This window comes from Wickerhamomyces anomalus (assembly GCF_001661255.1).
Source record: "Wickerhamomyces anomalus NRRL Y-366-8 unplaced genomic scaffold WICANscaffold_3, whole genome shotgun sequence".
NCBI classification, from domain to species: domain Eukaryota; kingdom Fungi; phylum Ascomycota; class Saccharomycetes; order Phaffomycetales; family Wickerhamomycetaceae; genus Hansenula; species Hansenula anomala.
The window spans coordinates 1,285,120-1,309,909 of NW_017567112.1; the positions used below are offsets into that span (position 1 = coordinate 1,285,120).

Below are 24,790 nucleotides of genomic sequence, written 5' to 3' on the forward strand. Positions count from 1 at the left end.
CAATTCATTTTCCAAAGCGCTGAAGAGAGTTGAAAAGAGAGATCGATCAAATTCTTATACAATATAGTTGCAAAATCATGTCTTCATCAAATGAAACATCACCTACAAGAGGTGGAGGAATATCGTCTTGGTGGAAACAATTGAAAAAAAACACTTCAAATGATAGTTTTATCAGCTCATCATCTCCCCCATCACATATAGATAATGTTCTTATAAGTAGAAGATCAAATGAAAACGCGTCATCTACGGGAAGTTTAACTAGGCCAACTCTGAGCTTCAAATCAAAATCTTCAAATTCTGTCCGTCCTTCAAATACAAATGAACAATTGATTAGACAACAACGTGATTATTTCATGGCTTCTCAAAATCAAAAATTCGGCTTTGGTAATGAAGTTTTTGGTGTTCCATTGGAAGAGTCTATAAATGTTGCTGAAAGCTTGATTTCCGTTCCAAGTGATTCGCCTGATGATTTTATTCACTATGGCAGAATACCTCTATTAGTTGGTAAATGTGGTTCTTATTTGAAAGAAAAAGGTTTGAAAGTTGAAGGTATCTTTAGAGTCGCTGGAGCTTCAAGAAGAGTTAAAGAATTGCAATATATTTTCAGCACACCTCCTGAATATGGTAGAAAGTTGAACTGGGATGGATATACAGTACATGATGCTGCTTCTTTGATCAGAAGATATTTGAATAATTTACCAGAACCTTTAGTTCCTTTGAATCTTTATGAAGAATTTAGAGAGCCTGTTAAGTCAAGACCAAGAATTTTAAAGCATATCAAGGCAAGAAATGATACACTTGAAAAAAGAATAAGGACTATGCACTTGAAGCAACAACAACAGGGTGCAGGAGCTACAGATACTCAAGAACCTGAAGAAAAAGATGACTCTGAGCTATCACCTGAAGAATTGGAACTAAAGAAACAAAAGGCTGCTAAAAAGCAGAAAAAAATTGCAAAAGATTTGAGAAATGCATTAAAAGAATACAGACAATTGATTGACAAACTACCACAGGCTCAAAGACAACTGTTGTACTATTTATTGGATATTTTGTCAATGTTTGCAGATAATTCTAAAGACAATTTGATGCCTGCAAGAAACTTAGCAGCTATTTTCCAACCTTCAATTTTATCACATCCTGATCATGATTTAACACCTGAAGAATATGCATTATCTCAAGCAGTGGTGGAACTATTGATTGAATATTCCAAAAGATTATTACCAGATGTACGGAAATACCAACATAATGATTCTACAACAACGAACTCCATCAATGCAGGTCCATCTTCAACAAATTTAACAAAATCATATCCAAATAGTACAAGAAATTCAACCACAAATCTGTTGACAGTGAGAACAAATAATGGAACTCGTCCTCATTCACGTTCTTTATCCTCTGCAGGTGGTATTCCAGATGCTATAAATCCTAAAAATTATAGTAATAGTATTACATCCACAGGGTTAACCAAAAACAAGACACATTCAGAAACAAATTTATTATCAAATGAAGATAAACCAACTCATCCAACTGATGATGAAACTTCTGATGATGAGTTGTATCACCCTGCTCAATCTTATCCACCTTCACAACAACCTGTACAACCTCAAATTCAAGTTCAAGATACAGAAGCTACACAACCTGTTTCAATACCCATGGTGAAGGCTACAAGTGCGGATGCACATAATAACAACAACAATAACTATACTCATTCCACGTCACCGTCGTCACCAGGATTCCATATTCCTCATTTCACAAGACCAAGACCATTATCAATGTTTACAGGGAACGCTTCAAATGAAGACTTAAGTGAACGTGAATCTCGTTGGAGTTCAAAAGTTAGTGGTGATGATTTCTTAAACGTTGGTGGTAAAAAAGATCCATGGTATAAAAGACTGAGAAGTTCTTCACGTTCGAAAAGTGAAAAGGATTAAACGATGTTGTGTTTTCTTATGATTGTTGTGATTTTCATGATTTTGTTATTTTAGCGTGTTTTTTTTTGAATTTTCTACTTGGACAATTTTTATACCCTATTTTTTTTCTTCTTGTTTTGTCTTTTTGATTATATTGTTTGTTGTTTCAATTTTTATCCTTCTATTAACCAATTATTGATGACTGTGGGAATTTTCAACTTCTTTCCTTCTTTGAAGTGTTTTATTACAATTCTTTTTATTTTTTTGTTCTTTCGTTTTGCACTACAATAATAATATAAAGAGTATACAAAATAATTGAAACCTATGTAATTATATTCAAACTTTAATTTTTTTAGTTTCAGGTTCATTAGTACCATTAGTTGTTGCCTTTCTTTTCAAGTCTTGGTCAGGGTTTTCGACAATAACAACATCATCATCATCCACAACATCACGAATGACTTCAAAATCACTATCATCACCTTCTTCATCATCATTATTATCCTGTTTCTCAACAGGTTTTGGTTTATCAGGAATTTCAATATCAGGGAAATTGATTTCACCCTTTGTATTTAATTCAACATAAAATTCAACATTTTTCTTTGTATCAGTTTCATCATTAACAGAAAGATGTTCACCATAAATGATACCCAATTCCACCAATTTTTTCTCTTTGTTGTCATCAAAATCAACATCATATAATAACCGACTTCCAACACTTAGAGCGATTTCTTCATCATATCCATATTTATCAATCAATGCTTCAATTAGTTCATTAATTGTCAAATTGTTATCTAAATTAACCACACCACGAGGGATTGAACAACTTGCACATTGAGGATTTGGGTCAGTTAACCAAGATGGTGAAACGAATTTATTATTACCAGTTGAAGTATAAACTGAACGACTTGAATTAATTTGGTCTTTTTGTGATTCTTGGAAAAGTTTTAATGATAATAAGGATGAAAATCCTGCAATGATAGCATTTGTGGTTGCAATGGCAGGTATAATGTTACCAGCTATTGATTTAATATCAAATTTTGATTTTATTGGGATTTCAAATATGAATGATCTTATATTTGCAGCTGAAACGACAAAATTTAAAGTATCTTCATCATCTTTATCGAATTCAATTTCTTTTTCAGTTTTTAATCTTTTTTGTAATGCCCTTGTGGAATTTATGAAAACTTTTAAATTTTGTTCAATTGACCAGATTTTCTGTCCAGTTCCTAAATCTTGTTCAGTTATTGAATCAGTATCCAATTCTGATCTTTTCAATGGGGTTGGTTGTTTTCTTGATTTCCAAAGACTTGTGATTAATAATAACTTTTCAATATCTTTGATAAATACTTTTTCAATAACTTTTTCCACAAAATTCTCATCATTAATTGAATTTTTCAAATCAATTAGTTCGTTATTTTCATTGATCAAGTTTTTAATTTCCTCTTTGTTATCAGTACCTAGTTCGGCTTCACTATTTTCAGTACTAATTGGAGCAACTTCATCTTCTGCAAATAATGAATTGAAAAGGAAACTTTTCGCCCAATGTATACAATGAACAGGTTGTGAAGGAGTTGATCTAATTGTACAAACTGGGAAGGTTTTTGGAGTTTCACGATGCATACAATCATAGCATTCAGTCTTATTTGGGAATGTTGGTTGAGCTTGACCTTGTGTACCAGTTGTACCACTTTCCATGATTCTTTTACCCAAGAATAAACCAATCTTGTTGATATAAGATCTTGCTGCAATGTTATCTAGGGCATTGAAAATGATATCAAATTGTTTAAACCACGATAAGGGGAAAGTTTCAGTTTCGTAAATTGAAGCTTGATATGGGGTCAATTTAGTTTTGAAGAAGTTGAATTGTTCAACAGCATTGACTGCAGTTGAAGCTTTTGGTTTTTTGATATCTTTTTGACGGAATAAAAACTGTCTATTCAAGTTACTCAAATCAATTGTATCCAAATCAACAACATGTACTTCACCATAACCTAACAAGATCAAATCCTTTAACAATTCACAACCAATACCACCAGCACCGACTAATAGTACTTTTGACTAATTATGGATTAGTTAGTCGGACTTTCCAAACCTCAATTGAGTGAGAGATGTATAGCAACTTACCTCTTGGATCTGCTTGAATGTGTCATCACCCAGCACAGCTTTTAAACCTGATTCTCTGCTCATGATTTGTGATTGCAATTGATTGTCCAGTGTAATTCTGACGCGTAAAACTGAACAATATTTTTGATGTTTATAAAAACGCCTTCAAACAAAAAAAGAAAAAAAAAAACACTTACACGTGATTAGTCACCTGACTGACTCAAAAGTTTCGCGAACGCTTTTGGAATCGGTTCCGATCTCATTTTTTCAGGAAAAGCTTCAAGAAATCAAAGATCAAAATAATTGAAATCCTCGAAATCAACTTCTTTATTATAACACCCAATCCAACCCACCACATTCCCATCACAAGATGCTTTCCTCAAGATTATTCTTCAGACCTTCCACTCAACACATCGCCAGAAGAACTTACGCTACTCAAGTTGCTAAATTCAACGGTAAGAAAAACGCCAATGGTAAATACACCGTTTCTTTCATTGAAGGTGATGGTATTGGTATTGAAATCTCAAAAGCTGTTAAAGAAATCTACGCTGCTGCTAACATCCCAATTGAATGGGAATCTTGTGATGTCACTCCTTTATTAGTCAACGGTCAAACCACCATCCCACAACCAGCTGTTGACTCTATCTACAAGAACTTGGTCGCTTTGAAAGGTCCATTAGCTACACCAGTTGGTAAAGGTCATAAATCATTAAATTTAACTTTAAGAAAAACTTTTGGTTTATTTGCCAATGTTAGACCAGCTAAATCAATTGCTGGTTACCCAACTCCATATGAAAATGTTGACACTGTCTTGATTAGAGAAAACACTGAAGGTGAATATTCAGGTATTGAACATACTGTTGTTCCAGGTGTTGTTCAATCAATCAAATTAATCACAAAAGAAGCTTCAGAACGTTGTATCAAATATGCTTTCGAATATGCTAGATCAATTGGTAAACCTCGTGTTTTAGTTGTCCACAAAGCTACCATTATGAAATTATCTGATGGTTTATTTGTTGAAACTGCTAAAGAAGTTGCTAAACAATTCCCAGATGTTGAAATTGATTTCGAAATCATTGACAACACTTCATTAAAATTAGTCACTGATCCATCTAAATATTCAAATGTTGTTATGGTTATGCCAAACTTGTACGGTGATATTATGTCAGATTTAGCTTCTGGTTTAATTGGTGGTTTAGGTTTAACTCCATCAGGTAACATGGGTGATAAAGTTTCCATCTTTGAAGCCGTCCATGGTTCAGCTCCAGATATTGCTGGCCAAAACAAAGCTAACCCAACTGCTTTATTATTATCATCATGTATGATGTTGCAACATATGGGTTTAGAATCATATGGTGAAAAAATCCATAAAGCTGTTTTGAAAACTATTGCCTCAGGTAAAGAAAACAGAACTGGTGATTTGAAAGGTAGTGCCACCACTTCTCACTTCACTGAACAAATCATCAAAAACTTGGAATAGATTTCTAATAGTTCTTAAACACAAAACATTTATGTTATTTCTTTACTTAATTATTTTTTTATTTTTTTGATGACCCTTTTTCTTACACAACATATATACTAGTACCATAAAACTATAGGATGCAAAAAAATTATTTGATAGATTAGTTACTACTTTTTACAAATAAAAGGAAGTATTTATTTATATATTCACGAGCTTTTTAGCGTAGTGATAACGATTTTTGTCATGTTATCGGAGTCAAAGTGTGTCCCTTTCTCAATTTACGTGATAATAAAGTTGAAAAAAAAATAAGCCAATTCAAGATTTAATACTCATCGAATAAAGAGAGCACCAACTGCGTTCTTCTGAGTCTTTTTATAATGTCAAAGCAAACAATCACTGTTCTTATATCGGGAAATGGCTCCAATTTGCAAGCTCTAATTGATGCCACTGCAAAAGGTGAACTAAACGCTGATATTATCCAAGTCATTTCATCTTCATCAGATGCATATGGATTAACCAGAGCTAAAGATGCTTCAATCCCAACAAGAGTCCACTCTTTGAAAAACTATTATAAGGACATACCTAAAGGTGATCGTCCTTTAGCTCGTAAAAAATTCAACAAAGAATTGGCAAATTTAATCATACATGGTGATAAAGAAGGTGAAGAAGTTCCAGGTTATAAAAGACCAGATTTAATTGTTTGTGCTGGATGGATGTTAATCTTGGCTCCTGAATTTTTAACACCTTTAGAAGATGAAGGTATCTCTATAATAAACTTGCACCCTGCATTACCTGGTGCTTTTGAAGGTACACATGCTATTGATCGTGCTTGGAAAGCTGCACAAGATGGCGAAATCACAAAAGGTGGTGTTATGGTACATTATGTTATTCAAGAGGTTGATCAAGGTGAACCTTTGATTGTTAAAGAAATCGAAATTCCAAAAGGTATTACATTAGAAGAATATGAAGAGAAAGTTCATAGTGTGGAGCATGGAGCTATTGTGGAAGGTACTGTTAAAGCACTTGAGTTAGCTAAAAAATAGATCAACCTACAATAATTATTAAAATTTGTTATAAAACCATTTCTATTCGTACAAAATCACTTTCATCTCTCTCTTTTAAGCATCAACTTCCATTTCATCACCACCTCCAACAACTAGCTCCTCTTGAACATCTACTAGATTATATATAGATTCTTTTAGGATAGCAGTAGTACCTCTTGGGAATTTATATGATCTTTGTTTTTGTTCTCTAACATTAGGAGTCAAGTAGTTTCTCAACAATTGTGCATCTTTACCAACTTCCATCACACAAACATCAACATTTGAACCTGAACCTAAATCATTCCAAATACCAGCTTCAATTGCATCAGCAGCCAATTTTATAGCTTCGTCTTTTGTTATATCTTTTTCCCATCTACTTTCTAAAACAGCCATGGCAGCTAAAGAACCCGAACCTAAAGATTGATAATAACCTACATCTGTTGAACCATGGGCTTGAACACTAAACAAATGTGCACCAGTTGGATCCACACCTGCAACAATCAAGTAAGCACCGATATGACCTTGATATTTGAATAAATGTTGTTTCAATTGAGTTAATGAAGTAACGACTCTTGGTTCTCTACCTGTAGATAATGAATGTAATTCAAGATTACTTGCAATCAACTGAGTAACCATTTCAGTATCAGCAGCTGTACCAGCACCTGCACACCAAATCTTTGGTGCTAAACGATGTAATTTCTCACAATTCTTATCAGCAACAATATCTCCTGCTGTAGCTCTAGTATCTGCGGCGATCTATTAAAATAATTAGTATATTTCGTTCCAATTGATCTTGATATTGTATACTCACCACAACGCCACCGTCGAATTTGACACCAACGATGGTGGTACCTGTGGAAGTGGCTGTAGGAGCACCATAACCCTTTGCCGATAGGAATTGATTTCTTTGGTAATTGTCAAAGCTTAGACCAGCCATTTTTGTGTTGTGTTTAAAGTGAATTGGAGTTCTGTTTGATCAAATAATGGCCTTTTGACGTTCTCTAGTTTTTTTGGATTTCGAGATTTTTGGAAAAGGGCAAAAAGATCGTGGTTTGAGCAGCAGAGATGAGATTTTAGATATAACTTTCGGAAGCAAAATAGTTGAGAGATGAGATTTATGGTGATTATGGGCGAGTATGAAGAGAATTAGTTTGGTTGATCCATTTCTCGTTGGATCAAAATTCTTCTGTGTTTGGTTTTATTTGTTTTGGTTGTTACGTTCCACTGCCATTTCGACGCGGTCGAGAGCTTTGAGATCAAAAGATGAAAACACGACTTTTGGAAAGGAAACAACTTGGTCTTTTAACATAGACTTCATCCATCAACCACATTCATTAAAGAGCTATGGAGGCCCATTCATACACAGCACCGGCAAGAGTGAAGGCTCTCTTGGTGCCACTGGGCAACATTTCTGAATCTGCATTCAAAAAGTACGTGGGAAAAGTGAGGTCTTCGTTTGAAGTTCGACTAGTTGATGTCACACCAACGGAGAATTCATTATTCAATCCTCAAGGTTTCCCCAATGGTCGTGTTATTTATGATTTCCAATTATCTCTGAATGATCAAGAATCCATCTTTTTGCATGATTTTGAACCTTTTAGAAAAACTTTTGTTGTCATTGGTATAACTGATGACCCAAATTGTTCAAATGATGATATTATCAAGTTGAGTAAGCTTTATAAATCTTCAATCACTCATACTGCTATTGTCTTTAGCTCAAAATCAGAAAACGAATCTAATGGCGGAAAAATCTTCTATCAATCCAAGACAAATATTGAAACCATCTTGTGTGATATTACTAGAAATTTTCTAAATGATTTAGCTGCATATTTATCCTCATTCCAACACATTACTCTGAGGTCGCCTGGAACGATTGGAAGCAATGACAGAATAAAGACAATGGAGACTAAAAAGAAACGAATAAGCTCTGGATCATCTTTATCATTATCATTAGGCGATTCGTCAAACCCAAAACTATCATTAAGCTCTTCAACAGAACGTCGTCAATCAAAAGTTAAAGGAAGACAACTCAAAATTTTGGGTAACTTGTATTTGTTGGCTGGTAAATACAATAATGCTTTAAAAGAATTCAATGATGCTGTCCCACTACTACGAACATGCTCTGATTATCTATGGTTAGGCTCAACTTTAGAAGGTATTGGTGTATGTTTAGTCATGTTAACATTTTTAGGTGTTCCATATCAAATGCCATCATCACTGAATAGTGTTTTACATACAACTTTAACAATCCCAACTCCATCTTCCACTCCTGCATCTACCCCAAGAAATTCAATGGCTATTAATGGTAATAGTGCCACCCCATCTTCTGATATCAGCCGGTTTTCCACACCAGAATTAATCCATCACTTGACAGTCAAGGTTTTATATTATTATGAAATTTCTCAAAACGATCATGAAGATTATGTACCTCAGCTAGTTTATTGTGAATCCATCCTGAGATTTGTCAAGTTTATGTGTGTCGTGAATATCGGGGGTGGTTTTAACAATTCAACAATTGATCATATAGTTAGAGGTAAAAAAATTTATCCAAAACTCCAAAATTCACTATTTGACAAGATGGATATTTTGAAGTTTTCAAATAAAATATTGACAGTTCAATTGAAGGATATGGATATTTTATCACAAGCTAAAATCTATTCATCACTAGCTTCCATCTATGGTGATTTGAATCTCCTGAGGAAGAGAAGTTTTATTTTAAGGACCTTGTTTGTTAGTTTGATACCTGAGCTATCAAATAATGATCATTCAACAAAGACCTATGAACTATCAGAGCTGCTTGACACAATCCTGTCAATCTATGGGATTGGAAGGTCACCAGAGACAGCACTTGAAGATTCATTTGCAAGTAGATGGGTTCAACTTCACAAATCAGTCATTCAACTATGTATTATAATCTGCTCCAAAGTGGGTGACAATCGTCGTGTCATTTTATTCAAATCATTATTGCTGACAAGATATAGTGATTCATTAACTGATAATGAACAATCAAGACTATTGACTGAGATTCAATCAATCTGCAGGGCCAATGACTTACCATTCACTTATTTTGATCCATTCTTGGTTAGAAACATAGAGATTATCAAGCCTATAAATACACCAAAGAAACAAAAACAAGCAAGCATTACAAATAATAAAGAAGATCCGTTCATTTATAACCCATATGCCAAACCGATATCTTCAGACGGTGTCTATTTAGTACAAGATGAATTTGTTGAGTTCCAGATATCAATTCAAAACCCGTTTGCTTTCCAATTAAACATTAACGATATTCAAATAGATCAATTTGAAACTTTTAGAAATCATTTTGTTATTCAACCAAAGGCAATTAATACATTAAGCGTACTAGCCAAACCTTTAAAATCTGGAACTGCTCAAATCTCAAGCATAAATATTAAAGTTTTCGATTGTCAATTACAAAGTTTCAAAATTGCTAAAACTTTGAAAAGTGAAGTTGTTAGGAAATTGAAAAATGATAAATCATTTCATTCTAAGGTTTTGGAAGAATATGAAGAAAATTTAACCAAAAATAGAGTTGATGGTAAAGTTAATACTGATGAATTGACACTGAATGTTATTTCTGCACAACCAAATATTCAAATCTTATCAAAACCTGACCATTTAATGCTATTAGAAGGTGGATCAGAGAAGTTACAATTAACAATTAAGAACAACTCACCAGTTCCTGCAAACCATTTGGAATTTTCAGTATGGGATTCCACTATTGACCCATTGAAAAACGTCTTGAATAACAAAGGTTTACCAGCTAATGAAGTTTATGAGATTGAATTCTTTTTGTTCAAGAATCCTTTGAAGATCATCAATGAAATTGCGGAAATCAAACCATATGAAACCATAACTTTAGATTTAGAGATCCAGGGGAAAAGAGGAATGCACCAAGTCAATTTGATTTTGGATTATGGTAATAAAGTTGAAGATGAAATATATACAAGAAGAGTTGAAGTTCCAATCAGAGTGATGGTGAATCCTAGTACTGATTTGGCAGGATGTGATGTCATTCCATTAGTACAACAAGTTGATTCAAAAAGGGGAGATGTTTGGGAGTACATCAATAGTCAAAAAGATTGTAATATTACAGATTTTGCATTATTTCTTGTTGATTTAAGGAATGTTTGGAATAAGACTTTGAACGTCAATATTGATTATGATGGATTTGGAGTTAAGGAAAGTATCGTCCCATTAGAGACAAAGAGAATATTAATACCCATCAGAAGAATTCAGATTCAGGATGATGATAATTTGAAAATGGTTCCAAACTTGTCAAATAGACAATATATTTTACCAAAGATTACCAAAGCTGAAGATCAATTCATTAGAGAAGCATTTTGGTATCGTGAAGAGATACTGAAAAAGTTACGTGGTGCGTGGTCAGTTGGTGATGTTAAAGGTGAAATTGAATTCAGGGGTATTAGATTATCACAGAGAATGCTGAGCGTTCTTAAAGTTGATAAAGTTGATATCAAGGTTGATGTGGAGGAAGCTGTTGACAAGAAAGGATTACACCATGTTTTACAAACTGATGAGTTTTTCAACGTCAGTATTGAAATTCGGAACAACTCTTCGAATGATATTGGCGGTATTCTAAGAAACATTCCAATAGCATCCAATTATGGCAGTATTGATAGAAGATTGTTGTTTAACGGGGTGTTGCAACAACCTTTGAAAAATTCCATAAAACCTGGTGAAACTGTTAAGATTTTAATAGGTGCAGTGATTTTGGAGAAAGGTGAATATGAATGGGGTGTTACACTAGATGAATTTGACACCGAACAATCCCATATCGCAAGAAATCCATTACGAATTAGAGCATTTTAAGTTAAAGATTCATACGTTTAGATTATTGTCACGGTGTAGCATGTCAGTCTTACCCTTTTCGCGAAATTCGCGATTCCACTTTTTTTTTTTTGGTTTAGTTGTGTTGAAAAATCCATTTGATCAAGAAAGTATACCAAAGATCTGAGCATTACATCGCTTATATCACCAAAAAAGAATGGGTAAAGGTGCTCTTAAATTCGGAGGAAAATCTGGTGTCTTACCAGTTGTGCGCCAGATCTTCAAACAACCTATCAAACCAGTGGAGAGAAAAATCGATCCAAATGTTGGTTATGCTGAAAATGTGTTACAACCTAAAGGAACAAGTCGTGAACAAAAATTACCACCTGTTTATACTGTGAATGATCGTATCGCCAATACTGTTAAATTGCCAAAGAAGGAATTAGCAACTGGTGAACTAGAAAGTTTGAACGCTAAACAAAGAGAAAAAATTGAGAAATCACAACTTCGTCGTCGTTATTTCATTGAATCTTTGACTAAAGAAGAACAAAAACTAGAGACTGATAAAATAAAAGAAGAAAGAATAAAAGCACTCAAGGAGGCTAAAGAAAAAGCAAATATTGTTGAAGAAACTCCAGCTGCTAAATTAACACTGCCAACTATTGCCAAATATTTAGATGGGCCATTAATGAGAAATAGAACACCAGAAGAAAAAGACTTGTTAAATGCTAAAAGAAAAGCAAACAGATTAAACCGTGAATACAATACAAAATTAAATGCTGCTTCTAATCTTTTGAAACTTTATTACAGTGCTGAAAACTTCATCACCACTGAAACTGATTTGAAAAAAGCAGTTGAAGATGCCTTCAAACCAGGAAATGAAATCATTGCATTGATCAACCCAGAACAAAAAACTCACAATTACAACGATAAAATTGGTGATGCCTTATTTGGTACTATGAATGCAAGACCTGGGTTACCTCGTATTATTGAGCATATGAGTGGAGAACACGCTGAGTTCCATAAGAAAGTGCAAGAAGCTGATAGATTGAGAAAGGAGCAACAAAGAGATGAACAATTGTCAAATTAAGAAGGATGTGAATGACTTAGGTCGGCTTTGTGTATATATAGTCTCGTGTACATATAAAAATTTAAGAGTATTATGAAATAATTTAAGTGTTTTCGATGCGTAGAGAACGTATTTTTCAGAAAGAGAAAAAAAACCTTGGGATCACAAAATTTTGGCATATTTTAAACATTTCATTGGAAACTTGTCACCACAAAGAATAATCCTATGGAAATGATATAGGAGTTATCCAAGATAATACCGTAATGAGTGGGAAGAGCGTGAAAAATGGGAAACCAAAGCTTCGAAAGGGTGCTGTTGGAGGGCTTGACATTCGTGATCTGATAAGAAAAGCTCAAGATGAGAAACATGAAAAAGAGGATGCTAAGGTTGAAGTTGACAATGAACCCAATGAGAGTGATCGTATAATTGCAGAAGAAGAGGAAGAAGAACAGAAAGTTTCAATTTCTAAAAGTTTATTGAAAGATAGTCCGGTTGGTGAATTAGATCAAGAAGCTGAAGACTCTGATGGCGTACCACTACCCAGAAAGAAAACTGAGTATGAGAAGTATTTGAAGTCTAAAGAACGTGATAAACAAGTAAGTATCAACATGTTAGTCGTCATATTAAGACTAATCACTAACATATTCACCTTTTTAGATACGAAAATATAATGAAGAATGCATCAAAGAATATCGAGAGGAAAGAGCTCAAATGAGAGCTAGAGTACGGCAAAGGGATCATAGCCTTGACGAACAAGAAACAGTATCAATAGAAGCCTCACCATCAAAGAAAGTGAGGTTCAAGTTTTAACAACCAGCTACACCTGTGTAATGATTAATGATTTTTTAATTGATTTGTCTTTCCATTAATTAATGTGATTCTATAGTACATTCGTTGTGTATCGTAGCAACTTGCATTTTCCCCCCTTTATAGTCTAAGCTTCCAAACTTGAAATTAACGTTATGTTGTCACCTTTCAATAGTATTCTGCCTAGTTCTGTTCTTGTATCATCTTTTTGGCTAACTTCAAATGCTTCATCAACCACTATGTTCATAAATTCATCAAATCCCTGTGTTCTCCTAGTTAGTGTATTGACCACAATAGTTATATCAATTTACATACCCTTATTTTACCTTCAATTCTGAATTCAATTTGTTCGAATAACCAAATTGACACAGTTGATTGTTGTTGCAAGTATTTGAATATCAAATTAATCGGTGGAATAAGCTATAAAATGTTAGTACTCATCAGCTTTTTTTCCCAATTAAAACCCAACCACCAATACATACCACCTTCTGCTGTCTTCTTCCTGACATATTCACACTTTCTTTCAACTGCTAATACAATCTTTACCAATATCACCATAACAGATTCCAAAGTACTTTATTTACCATTTCGCGAATTTCTTCAGCAGATTTTCCAATTGCCGGGCAACACCCTCGAATTTTCGAAATCAACCGTTTTCAATTTTTTGTTTTGATCTTGAATTAAGCGCTACAATAAAGCAAAAGGTATTGAAGACAAATAGTATTGAAGCAATTTTACTGTGAAGTGAATTCCTATTACTGAAATAGAACTATCAACATTGCTGAATTACAATGAGCGACGGTGCCGTTTTCGTCAAAATCAAAGAGGCCTTGGCCTTGATGAGCTCCAACAATAGTGACAAAACTTCAGCTTTACACTTCCTGGAGGAATTCCAAAAGACCCCAGAGGCATGGCAGGTGGTCCATACAATATTGGGCGATGGCCAGTACACTGTGGAAATGAAGATGTTTGCTGCTCAGACACTAAGAAACAAGTTGACATATGATTTGCATCAAGTTCCTGAAGATTCTCTCTCGGGGTTGAAAGATTCAATCATTCAATTCTTGATCCAATATAGTGAAAGTAATAAACCTATCAGAACACAACTATCAATTGCCCTTGCTAAGTTATCAATCCAATATTTGACTTGGCCTAATGCAGTTGATGAAATCTCATCAAAACTATCACAACACATTCCAACATTATTAGAATTCTTGAAAATTCTCCCTGAGGAATCATTGGATCCAAAAGGTACCCCATTAACTGATGAAGAATTCAGATTGAGAACTGAAGAATTAATCATCAACAATGTCGAAAGAGTCTTGTTGCTCTTGTCAAATTATGCATCTAGTACATCTGATTCCAAGGCTAGCTCACTTATATTGGATTGTTTGAATTCGTGGATTAGAGAGATCCCTGTTGAACAACTATTAACAATTGATCCTTTAACCACCATTATTTTCCAATCTTTGCGTGATGAAGAATCATTTGATAAAGCTATTGAATGTCTGGTTTCCATTGTTAGAGAAACAAGAGATATTGAAAACATTCAATTGATCCAAGCATTATTTGAACAAATTATCCAACTAAGACCATTATTACAACAGAATGTTGATGATGTTGATGTCTTTGGAAGTTTGACAAGATTATTTGTTGAATCAGGTGAATCATGGCACATGTTGATTGCAAAAGCACCAAAAGATTTTAGACCATTGGTGGAAATTTTATTAGAATGTACCGCATATGAAGAAGACTTGGATATTGTGAAGTATACTTTCTATTTCTGGTATAATTTGAAACAAGTTGTCACTATTGATAGATTCAAACCTGCAAGAGAAGAATTTTTAAACATTTATACCCAATTAGTCCACATCATGATCAAACATCTGCATTATCCAGATGGTAGTGAAACAGACCCATTATTTTCAAGTAAAGAAGAGGAAGAAAAATTCAAAGATTTTAGATACGATATGGGTGATGTTTTGAAAGATTGTACTGCTGTTATTGGTGCATCAAAAGCTTTAACAATTCCTTATGAGCAAATTAGATCAAGTTTAAATTCATCAAATGTCAAATGGCAAGATGTTGAAGCACCATTGTTCAGTTTAAGAGCCATGGCTAAAGAAGTGAGCTTGAAGGAAAAAGAAGTTTTACCTCAAATTATGGAATTGTTGGTCCAATTACCTGAAAATGTTAAGATTAGATATGCAGCTACCCTGGTTTTGGGTAGATATACTGAATGGACAGCTAAACATCCAGAACAATTGGAAAAACAGTTGAACTATATCATCAACGGATTCCAAGCTGCAGATGCAGATATTATTACTGCAGCATCACATGCATTAATGTACTTTTGTCAAGATTGTTCAAAATTATTGACAAATTACATTGAACAATTATACAATTTCTACATTAATATCTTTGGTTCACCAATGGTTGATCTGACATCATTTTATGAAATCACCGAAGGTATTGCACATATCATCAATGCCCAAGATTATTCAAATATTGCAAGTGCTACAACAATGTTTATAAAACCAGTTTTGGAAAAAATTAATGGTTATGTTAACGCAGAAGGTTCAGAAGAAGTTTATAAAGCTATTGCTGAACAAATTGAAATTGTTAGAATCTTTTTGGAATTTATCAAACCTCGTGATTTCCATACACCTGAAGATCCAGTTGCAAATCTAGTGATAGAAATGTGGCCAATGGTTATTGGATTATTAGATCATCATGGTCATTCTATGAAAGTTTCAGAACGTTGTATGAAATTTACAAAGACTGTTTTACAAACCTATAATGTGTTTTTAACACCTATTTTACCATCTGTTGCCAATGCATTGGTTAAAGGTTTCCAAGAAACAAGATATGGTTGTTATTTATGGGTTTCTGGTATTGTTATTAGAGAATTTGGTGACGAATATTCCTCTGCTGAAATTAAAGAATCAGTGTGGAACTTTGCATATCAACAAATTGGTACATTTCTGGTTGTTTTCGAACAAGCTAAACCTATTGATATTCCAGATTTAATTGAAGATTTCTTTAGAATGATGAGTGATATTATTATGTTCTTTGTTACCAATTTCGTCTTGTCAGATATCTTGGGCTCAACATTTGAAGTTGCCTTATTGGCTTTGGATATTGAAAAATTTGAACCATTAATTGCCACATTACACTTTTTGATTGATTTAGTCTCATGGGGATTTGATGTACCACCAATTTCAATTTATGAGAACGTTCCAGAAGATGTTAAACTTACAGTCCAAAGATTTGTTGGTCAACATGGTGATAGTTTATTAAAACATGTTTTACATGGTTTAATTTTCAAATTCCCAGCAGATGCACATCCAGATGCTTCTGATTTATTAGGCAAAACACTCAGATTATCACCATCACCACAAACTGCGGTTAATTGGATAAATATTGCACTAGATGCATTACCACAAAACACTGTTTCAGATCAAGAACGTAATAAATTGGTCACCACTATTTCAAGTGCTTTGGTTTCAAAAGATAATAGAAGAATTAGAACAAGTTTGAAAGATTTTGTCACTTGGTATTCAAGAAAAAACATTACACCAAGATTTCAAAATTAAAAAATTGTTTACAAGTCTTTGAAAATAGTGATAAAATTAATATAGTCATACATTTGTTGAAATAATTTGTCCCTTGTAGTAAATAATTATATGGAAATGGGAATTAATTGAGATTAATTGATTAGTGAATGAGATAATATAATAAAACAAAAATATAAACTTGAATGATATTTGAACCAACAGCTTATCTATTTCTCAATTTATCGAAAACATTTGGATAAGTTGAAGCAATTTGGTTAAATCTATTTGGATAACTTTGTTGGTAAATTTCTGGATCACGAGCTAATGCAATAAAGAAAGTTGAAGTACCAGATCTTAATGGTTGTGTAACGATATTTGAAATTTGCAAGGCAATAACAAATGAAAATGCAACAACTGGAGCATAAAATGTACCTTCAGAGTTATATTCTGGTTTGGTTAATCTGACATATAAGAAAGCTAATAAAGCACAAACATAAGCGTTAAACATAGCATAGAATCCCAAGGCAGTACCAACAAGACATTCATTACACAAGGCATCAATACCTTTTTGTCTCATTAAATGCCATGTAGCTTTAGCAGCACTGATATAACCATCACCATATAGAGCGATATAAGAGTAAGCATATTGGTTAAAGAAACGAGCCAACCATTCAATGATTCCCAATAATATATCTAAAACCAAGTAACCACATTGAGCACAAGTTTCACCAGCAGCAGCAGCATTTTGACGTAATAAATTCAAACCTTGTTTTAATAAATCAATAAAAGTGACAATCAAAGAACCAAAACAAATTGAACCAAATGAATAAGTCATAGCTCTTTTGAAAGCACCAGAAGCTGGCCATCTTGGTTGACCTTCATCAGATCTTGACAAATAATACCAAGTACCATAAACACCTGAAATAGTAACATGGATAACATTTCTTATAACTTCAGTGATGTAGTAACCTGCAAAAAACACAAAAAATAAAATACCAATCAATTTAGCATTACTACAACCACCACCTGAAACTGAACAACCTTCACTACCTTGTTTTGGATCATATTTCATATAAGTTGCAACAACAACAGCACTAAATAATAATGAAAAGATACCAGAAACTAACAAACCAATTGCTGAAACAACTAAGGTTGATTTATAAGACTTCATAACATCAATAACAGTAACTAAAACTTCAGCAGAAAATGGAATTCTTGATCTCATCCCCCAATAACAAAATGCTGAAATACAAGTGAACACTAAAAACACAACAGCAGCTGAATAATAATGCATAACAAAATAAGCAATTGCAGTACCTAATCCCATAACAATATTAACAATGATACCAGTAGTAATGAAACCTTTTGGATGTAATCTTGCAAACATTAAAGTAGCAGATGAAATAACCAATGCAACAACAACGACAAAGACAAATAAGATAACAGTGTTTGTATTTAAAGAGAATGAAGAAGTGGAATTATAAATACCAGAACCTTGTTGAGAATAACTTTGGGCATAACCTCTCAAAGTTAAAGCTGCAACTGCAACGAACCCACAGCATACTGCGATAAAGAATAAAGTGAATGGGATATCATTCCATTTTGGTTTTTCAACTTGGAAGGCTTCATCAAATGTATGTCCTTGAGGATTTGGAACACCTTGTTTTTCATCTCTTAAGGTATTATTATCAGGTTCACCATATTCATTTGGTTGAACAAATTGATTCTGGTTTTGGTTATTATTATTATTTTCATAATAATTTGGAGCTTGTTGTTGATTGAAGATTGGCATCTTGGTACACTTCAATTGAGCCTGTGTTGATAATTACTGTTGACGGGAAGGGCTTAATTCACTTGCAAATGCAATAAAAAACAAACTTTTGAGACACAAAAAAATCAAGACACAAATATTGAGTGAGAAATTATGACAACTAGTGAATGAGGATAAAGTTGTTATAGGATCTCTTGACTTTCTCAAGTTGTATAAAGTAAACTTTATCAAGTTTCCAAAAGTCAGGAATAAATTGCTATTTTGTTTATTTTAGCTGGCATAGAGCAATTGTGAAATTAACCAGATGTACCTGAAACTGGCATATGCATTTGTTGTTTATAATTTTTAAATTTCATCCTAATCCGGTAATTCCATGTGTATGGAAATGGTTAGCGGCAATGGCGCCTTCTTCAGAAATGGGTGAATAACAAAGCATGGAGAAATCTGACACCATTTGTGTTCTTTATGGATCCAAGAATCAATTAAATAATGTTTAAAAACATTCTGTCAAAAGCTAAAAGAGGTATGTTGAACTTAATACAGCTTTTTCAATAATTCCAAACTAATTGAGATGTTTTCTTAGTTTTTGAAGTTCCTGAAATCAAACCATTTCAGCAAGTTTTAGATTTTAAGAGACCAAATGAAGCATCAAAGATTTTGTTAAGGTCAGATCAAGAGCTTGGAGGATTCAGTACTGCAAACTTTGATGTTGAGAATGGTGTTGGTCATTTCCATGGATATTTGAATTTAGATCCCCCACCGAATAGACCCGATATAATGTATAGTGGGTACGCCATGTTTAGAACAAAAGATCATCCCAAAACATATCTTGGTGATGAAAATTTTTGGGATTGGAGTCCATATCATCATGTTGAAATGAGAGTGAAAGGTGACAATAGGAAATATTTTGTTAATATCCAAGCTGATAGTTCAATCATTACAGATATTTATCAACATCGATTATTTTTGAATAACCCTGGAAATTGGGAAACCGTGGTGATACCAATTGATGATTTTGTTTTGACCAACTGGGGGAACATCCAAGAGCAGACTGGTATTGAAAGAGATAGAGTGAAGACCATTGGTATTGGGCTGTTGGATAAGCAGTTTGGACCATTTAACTTGTACATTGACTATATTAAGGTGTTGACTGCTGCTGGTGTGAAGCAGAGAGTTAAAAAGAACGTGAACGGTGCTGACCAAGAGGAGGACATGTTTGGAGGAGCACGAGTGTGATCTTTGCCACTTGTTTATTTATGCCTATGTATTTATTTATTCAATTTATTTATTCAATTTATCAACATGTTAACCGCTGAAATACTTTTAAAGCCCTAAACAATCAATGTATTCTTGCACGTGATGAATCCTAACAGTCACATGACATTCCTGCAACACCAATCTCGTGGTGTTTGGCTGTTAGTTTTCCTGGTTAGCACAGCACTTTTCGCGACCACGCAATTTTCGAGATTGGCCCAGTTTCGAGATTTTCAGCTTTTTTTGGCGGTGAGAAATTGTTCGGTTGGGCCACTCTGTGCAGTAGAGGGAAGCCCTTTCATCAAAACTGAAAAGATCATATACATAACAACTAGTTAACGTTAGTCACTTTTTGGAATAACATCTCTTAACAAAGTACAAAATGGCAAGAGGACCGTAAGTGAACCCCATATAGAAGGAACAAGTGAGGGAAAAGAACATGAAGGAAAGGTCGTAATGAACTATTGACCTTTTAAGCTGGAGCTTTTTTATATTGTGAAAAGTTTTGATATAAAGAGATTATTCAAAGATACAAGAGATTATAAAATAAGGAATAGAACAAACAGAAAATACTCATTATACTCATTCATGAGTTATTGTCAAATTATAAAATTCAAGAACACTACAAAGCATTTTATAACAATCAATCAAAATCAAAAGATCACAATTCTTCAAAGTCTTTAATCACTTGTTTCCACAATGAACATTTGAATTCAATACTAACAATTATTCCAATAGAAAGAAACATCTTAAACGTCTTGCAGCTCCATCCCATTGGATGTTGGACAAGTTGAGTGGTACCTATGCTCCACGTCCATCTGCAGGTCCACACAAATTAAGAGAATCATTACCATTGGTTGTCTTTTTAAGAAACCGTCTTAAATATGCTTTGAACGGTCGTGAAGTTAAAGCTATCTTGATGCAACGTCACGTCAAAGTTGATGGTAAAGTTAGAACTGATGCTACTTTCCCATCTGGTTTCATGGATGTCATTTCATTAGAAGCCACCAATGAAAACTTTAGATTAGTTTATGATGTTAAAGGTAGATTTGCTGTCCACAGAATCACTGATGAAGAAGCTCAATACAAATTAGGTAAAGTTAAAAGAGTCCAATTAGGTAAAAGAGGTGTTCCATACGTTGTTACTCATGATGGTAGAACTATTCGTTACCCAGATCCATTAATCAAAGTTAATGACACTGTTAAAATTGATTTAGCTTCAGGTAAAATCTCAGATTTCATCAAATTTGATACTGGTAAATTAGTTTATGTTACTGGTGGTCGTAACTTGGGTCGTGTTGGTGTCATCACCCACAGAGAACGTCATGAAGGTGGTTTTGATTTAGTTCACATCAAAGATAGTTTAGACAACACTTTTGTTACTCGTTTACAAAATGTCTTCGTCATTGGTGAACCAGGTAAACCATACATTTCATTACCAAAAGGTAAAGGTATCAAATTATCAATTTCTGAAGAACGTGACCGTAGAAGAGCTCAAACTGGTTTATAAATTGGTGCTTAATTTTTGCTTGATTAGTTTTTTGTTGGAATTATGTATAATTTTAAATCTCAAAATCATACTTAGAAATTAAAATAAAAAAAGTTCAAGTTGTAGGTTTTTTGACGTTGGATGTTGTCGTCGAGGCTGATTTATGGCTCACGTTTTTCGAGATTATGTCAAGGAAAAACGTCAAGGACTTTAAGAAAATTGAATTAAACTACATCAACAACATTAATAATTCAATTCCAATAAGTGAAAGATGTCTTCAAGGTGAGTTAATAGCTACTTCTGTCCAATTGATAATCCCAAGCTAACTGGTAATTCCAAACAGATACAGAGTCGAGTGTATGTCCTTATCGTTTTTGACAGCAATTGTACCATCAACTAACACAACCCAGACTCTTTGAAAGTTCATCGTAGAGATGGGTTCATTGAATGGATCAAAGGTTTATTAGCAGTATGTCAGATCTTCTAAATCAATTGTTCGCTTTTTTGCTAATCAATCAACAGGTTCCTTTTGTTTTACATGCTGTTCAATCAGGCTCTCATGCAATTGGTGATATAAAGACAACATCAGATGCTAGAAGAAGATATGCTGAAATATTCTTTGATGTTGAGAAATTGATTGAAGATCAAAGTAAGTATCACATCTACCCCAAGATCTTGAAATTAAGCTAATAAAATGTATATCAGTATTGATGGAAAAATCAGGAACTCCACAATTGGGTCGTTTACAACAACTAGTCCCTTCAATATCTGGGTTTTTCACAAAATTACCATTAGAAAGAGCTTTTTACATTGAAGATGAACGTAGATCAATAAGTGTTAGAAGATTAGTATGTCCAAGTTTTAATGATATAAGATTGATCTTGAATACTGCCCAGGCATTAGCTTTAGCACAGGCAAGAGAACCTTTACAAATGGTTACATTTGATGGAGATGTCACATTATATGAAGATGGTAAATCCTTGGCAGATGATGCTAAAGTTATACCTAGGTTGATTAGATTATTATCAAATGATATCATTGTTGGTGTTGTTACAGCTGCTGGATATAATGAAAAAACTGGTGAGAAGTATTATGATAGATTGAAAGGGTTGATTGATGCAATTGTACAAAATAAGGACCTAACAGTGGAACAAAAGCAAAGATTCACAGTGATGGGTGGTGAATCCAATTATTTATTTAGATATAATGATGACTTGAAAAATCTACAATGGATTGATCCAAAAGAATGGTTATTAGATTCAATGAGTAAATGGGATGAAAAAGATATTTTGAATACTTTGGATCTGGCTGAAAACATGTTGAATTCTTTACAAAGGTCATTATGTTTACCAGCCACTGTTATTAGAAAACATAGAGCTGTTGGACTAGTTCCAAATCAAGGAGAAAAATTATGTCGTGAACAGTTAGAGGAGGTTGTTTTATCCACCCAGAGAAGATTAGAAGTTTCCACATGTGCTCAAAATATTCAATTTTGCGCATTTGATGGTGGGAGTGATGTTTGGGTTGATATTGCTTCGAAAGATTTAGGTGTTGAATCATTACAAAGATATTTTGGTGGGATTCATCCAAAATCTACACTACATATTGGTGATCAATTTGCTAGTGTTGGTTCTAATGATTTCAAGGCAAGATTAGCTGGTTGTACTGTTTGGATTGCAAATCCTGAAGAGACTGTTCAAATCTTGGATGATTTAAATAAATATATAGAGGAGGAGGCAGCTTTTAGATGAGGCCAGAATAAAATACTTTATACTTATGCCTTTGTAACTACGTCTTGACCCAATCATCAATATCATCATCATATCATTAAAATGTAGAATGCAAAATCTATTTAGTGTGCTTGTTTCTTCTTGTTATTATATGCCAACATCATTAATCATTTGTAGTTCAGTTAATTCAGCGATAAACTTGAAATCATCCTCATATGGACCAGCTGAATTAGAAGGTAATATCACAGGCTTAACAATTTGATTAGTGTTAATTCTTTTAAAAGGGACAATATCCAATTTTGTTAAAAGTTTAACAATATCATCATGAATTAAATCCACTTGTGATAAATTTGGGTATATATCTTTTAAATGTAAGGTTTTCAGTTCATCTCTTGGCCTATGAGGGAATCCACCTGGTTGTTCAATATAAATGTAATTACATTTTTTAAAATCTATTCCTCTGGCGAATGTTATACCGGTTGATGTTCCGATAAAGGGAGATTCTATTCCATGAGATTTAATTAATTTAACTAAATGACTTTGAATTATTGTAGATGGGTAAGGTTTGATTTGAAATTTTTGTGGGACAATTTTTTGGAAAAGTTTTTGTAAATGAGTTCTACTTAAATGTCTTGAAATATCAAGGAAATATTTTTGTAAAGTTGCCTCAATAACTAATCTTGAATTGTTTAAAAGAAACGGAGTAGAATCTAAAACAATATAAAACAATGGTTTAAAATTCCAAGCAATGAATTTCACCAAATCTGCTAATTCATCTCTTGATAATATCTCAGATAATCGACCAGTTTTCAAAGGACAACCTTTAACAAACATTATCGATACAGCTATTTCTCTAATGTACGCATGGAATAATAAAATGTTTTCATTATAAAGAGTACCAGTCTCTTTAAAAGTATGCTGACTGTTTTTTTTCGAGTTATTTGTAGGTAGGACAGGTACATTCATTAGCACTGCAATAACTGATTTCTCCATACAGTCATAATCCAATTGTGTTGACGCTTGATCTAATTTGAAGCTGCATTGATCTAAAAGAGACTGGTTTGCTGAATAATCATCTCGCCTCACAAAGTGTAACGTGTGTGCTAGACTGTGTCTGATCTCCTCTATCGTAGGGGAGCTATTGAAAGAAAAGTCAGAATAGCTCATGGTTAGAGCTTCGTTGTGGTGATGTTGAATCTAGTCTAGTTCAAATAAATTCTCGAGATGATGATGATTTTTCATTTTTTGGTACAAAATTATTCGTTGGCACGTTACCAAATGGCAGTGCAATATAGCCTGGATCTCAAATTGAGAGTTAGCGTTGTGAAATTGTTATGAGAATAGTTTAGTATGAGCCTTGATTTGTGAGGTGATGTTAGCCTTTATATGTTAATATTAATTAGTATTGTATACTTAGTTATACTAGGTCCTATCAAAATATCTTATATTTAGAATCAACGGCGCTTAGATCCGAGATATAAAATGATAAATATTGCATCATGAAAAGTTTCAAGATGATCATGATAATTGCCGGTCTGATTATATATGTAACATATAAATTAAATATATAAGCCATGTACCTGCGCTGCAGTTTTTTCTTTAATTATTTTTTTTTTTTTTTTTAGTTTGTATGTATTTGATGAACTTGGATGAGGAATGCAATTACGCACGAACCGCTTGGATTGTAGGCTTCTCGCTATGTTGATATTAAATTTTTTTTTTTTTTTAATAGTTGTCGATGTTATATATTAATATTAATGTTATTTTATAAATTATATATGAT

The 24,790-nt window shown here is 33.5% G+C and overlaps 15 protein-coding genes across 15 annotated transcripts; 10 read left to right on the forward strand and 5 right to left on the reverse strand.

Moving 5' to 3' along the window:
* Positions 1-353: 353 nt before the first annotated feature.
* On the forward strand, positions 354-1,229 carry WICANDRAFT_30586 (uncharacterized protein; the record flags this gene model as incomplete). The annotated part of the gene is made up of 2 exons (XM_019181746.1): positions 354-746; positions 942-1,229. Coding segments are annotated over 2 exons (681 nt in total), but the record flags the coding sequence as incomplete, so codon positions are not given.
* A 1,149-nt stretch (positions 1,230-2,378) lies between these two features.
* UBA2 (E1 ubiquitin-activating protein UBA2) lies at positions 2,379-4,097 on the reverse strand (the record flags this gene model as incomplete). Its single annotated transcript, XM_019180892.1, has 2 exons — positions 2,379-3,968; positions 4,035-4,097. Coding segments are annotated over 2 exons (1,653 nt in total), but the record flags the coding sequence as incomplete, so codon positions are not given.
* A 264-nt stretch (positions 4,098-4,361) lies between these two features.
* Positions 4,362-5,611, forward strand: IDH2 (isocitrate dehydrogenase (NAD(+)) IDH2). Its single transcript, XM_019186353.1, has one exon. The coding sequence runs from the start codon at positions 4,384-4,386 to the stop codon at positions 5,491-5,493; it is 1,110 nt and encodes a 369-aa protein (XP_019039316.1). The 5' UTR covers positions 4,362-4,383; the 3' UTR covers positions 5,494-5,611.
* A 241-nt stretch (positions 5,612-5,852) lies between these two features.
* On the forward strand, positions 5,853-6,518 carry ADE8 (phosphoribosylglycinamide formyltransferase; the record flags this gene model as incomplete). Its single annotated transcript, XM_019183415.1, has 1 exon — positions 5,853-6,518. One exon carries the CDS (start codon positions 5,853-5,855, stop codon positions 6,516-6,518), a length of 666 nt encoding a protein of 221 aa, XP_019039317.1.
* Positions 6,519-6,593: 75 nt separating this feature from the next.
* PUP1 (proteasome core particle subunit beta 2) lies at positions 6,594-7,455 on the reverse strand (the record flags this gene model as incomplete). The annotated part of the gene is made up of 2 exons (XM_019181813.1): positions 6,594-7,274; positions 7,330-7,455. The coding sequence occupies 2 exons, from the start codon at positions 7,453-7,455 to the stop codon at positions 6,594-6,596; spliced, it is 807 nt and encodes a 268-aa protein (XP_019039318.1).
* A 407-nt stretch (positions 7,456-7,862) lies between these two features.
* Positions 7,863-11,372, forward strand: TRS120 (TRAPPII-specific subunit TRS120; the record flags this gene model as incomplete). The annotated part of the gene is made up of 1 exon (XM_019183416.1): positions 7,863-11,372. The coding sequence occupies one exon, from the start codon at positions 7,863-7,865 to the stop codon at positions 11,370-11,372; it is 3,510 nt and encodes a 1,169-aa protein (XP_019039319.1).
* A 175-nt stretch (positions 11,373-11,547) lies between these two features.
* PET123 (mitochondrial 37S ribosomal protein mS26 PET123) lies at positions 11,548-12,420 on the forward strand (the record flags this gene model as incomplete). The annotated part of the gene is made up of 1 exon (XM_019183417.1): positions 11,548-12,420. One exon carries the CDS (start codon positions 11,548-11,550, stop codon positions 12,418-12,420), a length of 873 nt encoding a protein of 290 aa, XP_019039320.1.
* A 201-nt stretch (positions 12,421-12,621) lies between these two features.
* On the forward strand, positions 12,622-13,209 carry WICANDRAFT_105119 (uncharacterized protein; the record flags this gene model as incomplete). Its single annotated transcript, XM_019180436.1, has 2 exons — positions 12,622-12,995; positions 13,057-13,209. The coding sequence occupies exons 1-2, from the start codon at positions 12,663-12,665 to the stop codon at positions 13,207-13,209; spliced, it is 486 nt and encodes a 161-aa protein (XP_019039321.1). The 5' UTR covers positions 12,622-12,662.
* A 124-nt stretch (positions 13,210-13,333) lies between these two features.
* Positions 13,334-13,715, reverse strand: SME1 (mRNA splicing protein SME1; the record flags this gene model as incomplete). The annotated part of the gene is made up of 3 exons (XM_019185641.1): positions 13,334-13,468; positions 13,522-13,626; positions 13,689-13,715. The coding sequence occupies 3 exons, from the start codon at positions 13,713-13,715 to the stop codon at positions 13,334-13,336; spliced, it is 267 nt and encodes an 88-aa protein (XP_019039322.1).
* Positions 13,716-14,045: 330 nt separating this feature from the next.
* Positions 14,046-16,802, forward strand: MTR10 (mRNA transport regulator MTR10; the record flags this gene model as incomplete). Its single annotated transcript, XM_019185642.1, has 1 exon — positions 14,046-16,802. One exon carries the CDS (start codon positions 14,046-14,048, stop codon positions 16,800-16,802), a length of 2,757 nt encoding a protein of 918 aa, XP_019039323.1.
* A 184-nt stretch (positions 16,803-16,986) lies between these two features.
* PNS1 (Pns1p) lies at positions 16,987-18,555 on the reverse strand (the record flags this gene model as incomplete). Its single annotated transcript, XM_019185643.1, has 2 exons — positions 16,987-18,404; positions 18,462-18,555. 2 exons carry the CDS (start codon positions 18,553-18,555, stop codon positions 16,987-16,989), a joined length of 1,512 nt encoding a protein of 503 aa, XP_019039324.1.
* Positions 18,556-19,023: 468 nt separating this feature from the next.
* On the forward strand, positions 19,024-19,770 carry WICANDRAFT_78736 (CIA30 family protein; the record flags this gene model as incomplete). Its single annotated transcript, XM_019184779.1, has 2 exons — positions 19,024-19,057; positions 19,118-19,770. 2 exons carry the CDS (start codon positions 19,024-19,026, stop codon positions 19,768-19,770), a joined length of 687 nt encoding a protein of 228 aa, XP_019039325.1.
* Positions 19,771-20,170: 400 nt separating this feature from the next.
* WICANDRAFT_84074 (40S ribosomal protein eS4) lies at positions 20,171-21,298 on the forward strand (the record flags this gene model as incomplete). Its single annotated transcript, XM_019185644.1, has 2 exons — positions 20,171-20,184; positions 20,527-21,298. The coding sequence occupies 2 exons, from the start codon at positions 20,171-20,173 to the stop codon at positions 21,296-21,298; spliced, it is 786 nt and encodes a 261-aa protein (XP_019039326.1).
* Positions 21,299-21,548: 250 nt separating this feature from the next.
* ISN1 (IMP 5'-nucleotidase) lies at positions 21,549-23,028 on the forward strand (the record flags this gene model as incomplete). Its single annotated transcript, XM_019183418.1, has 5 exons — positions 21,549-21,559; positions 21,621-21,634; positions 21,688-21,746; positions 21,800-21,926; positions 21,983-23,028. 5 exons carry the CDS (start codon positions 21,549-21,551, stop codon positions 23,026-23,028), a joined length of 1,257 nt encoding a protein of 418 aa, XP_019039327.1.
* A 126-nt stretch (positions 23,029-23,154) lies between these two features.
* WICANDRAFT_78738 (uncharacterized protein) lies at positions 23,155-24,174 on the reverse strand (the record flags this gene model as incomplete). The annotated part of the gene is made up of 1 exon (XM_019184780.1): positions 23,155-24,174. One exon carries the CDS (start codon positions 24,172-24,174, stop codon positions 23,155-23,157), a length of 1,020 nt encoding a protein of 339 aa, XP_019039328.1.
* Between the last annotated feature and the right edge of the window lie 616 nt (positions 24,175-24,790).

Excerpts from the sequence above, each read along its gene's own strand:
- IDH2 (XM_019186353.1), top strand. The coding sequence starts at position 4,384 with ATGCTTTCCTCAAGATTATTCTTCAGACCTTCCACTCAACACATCGCC.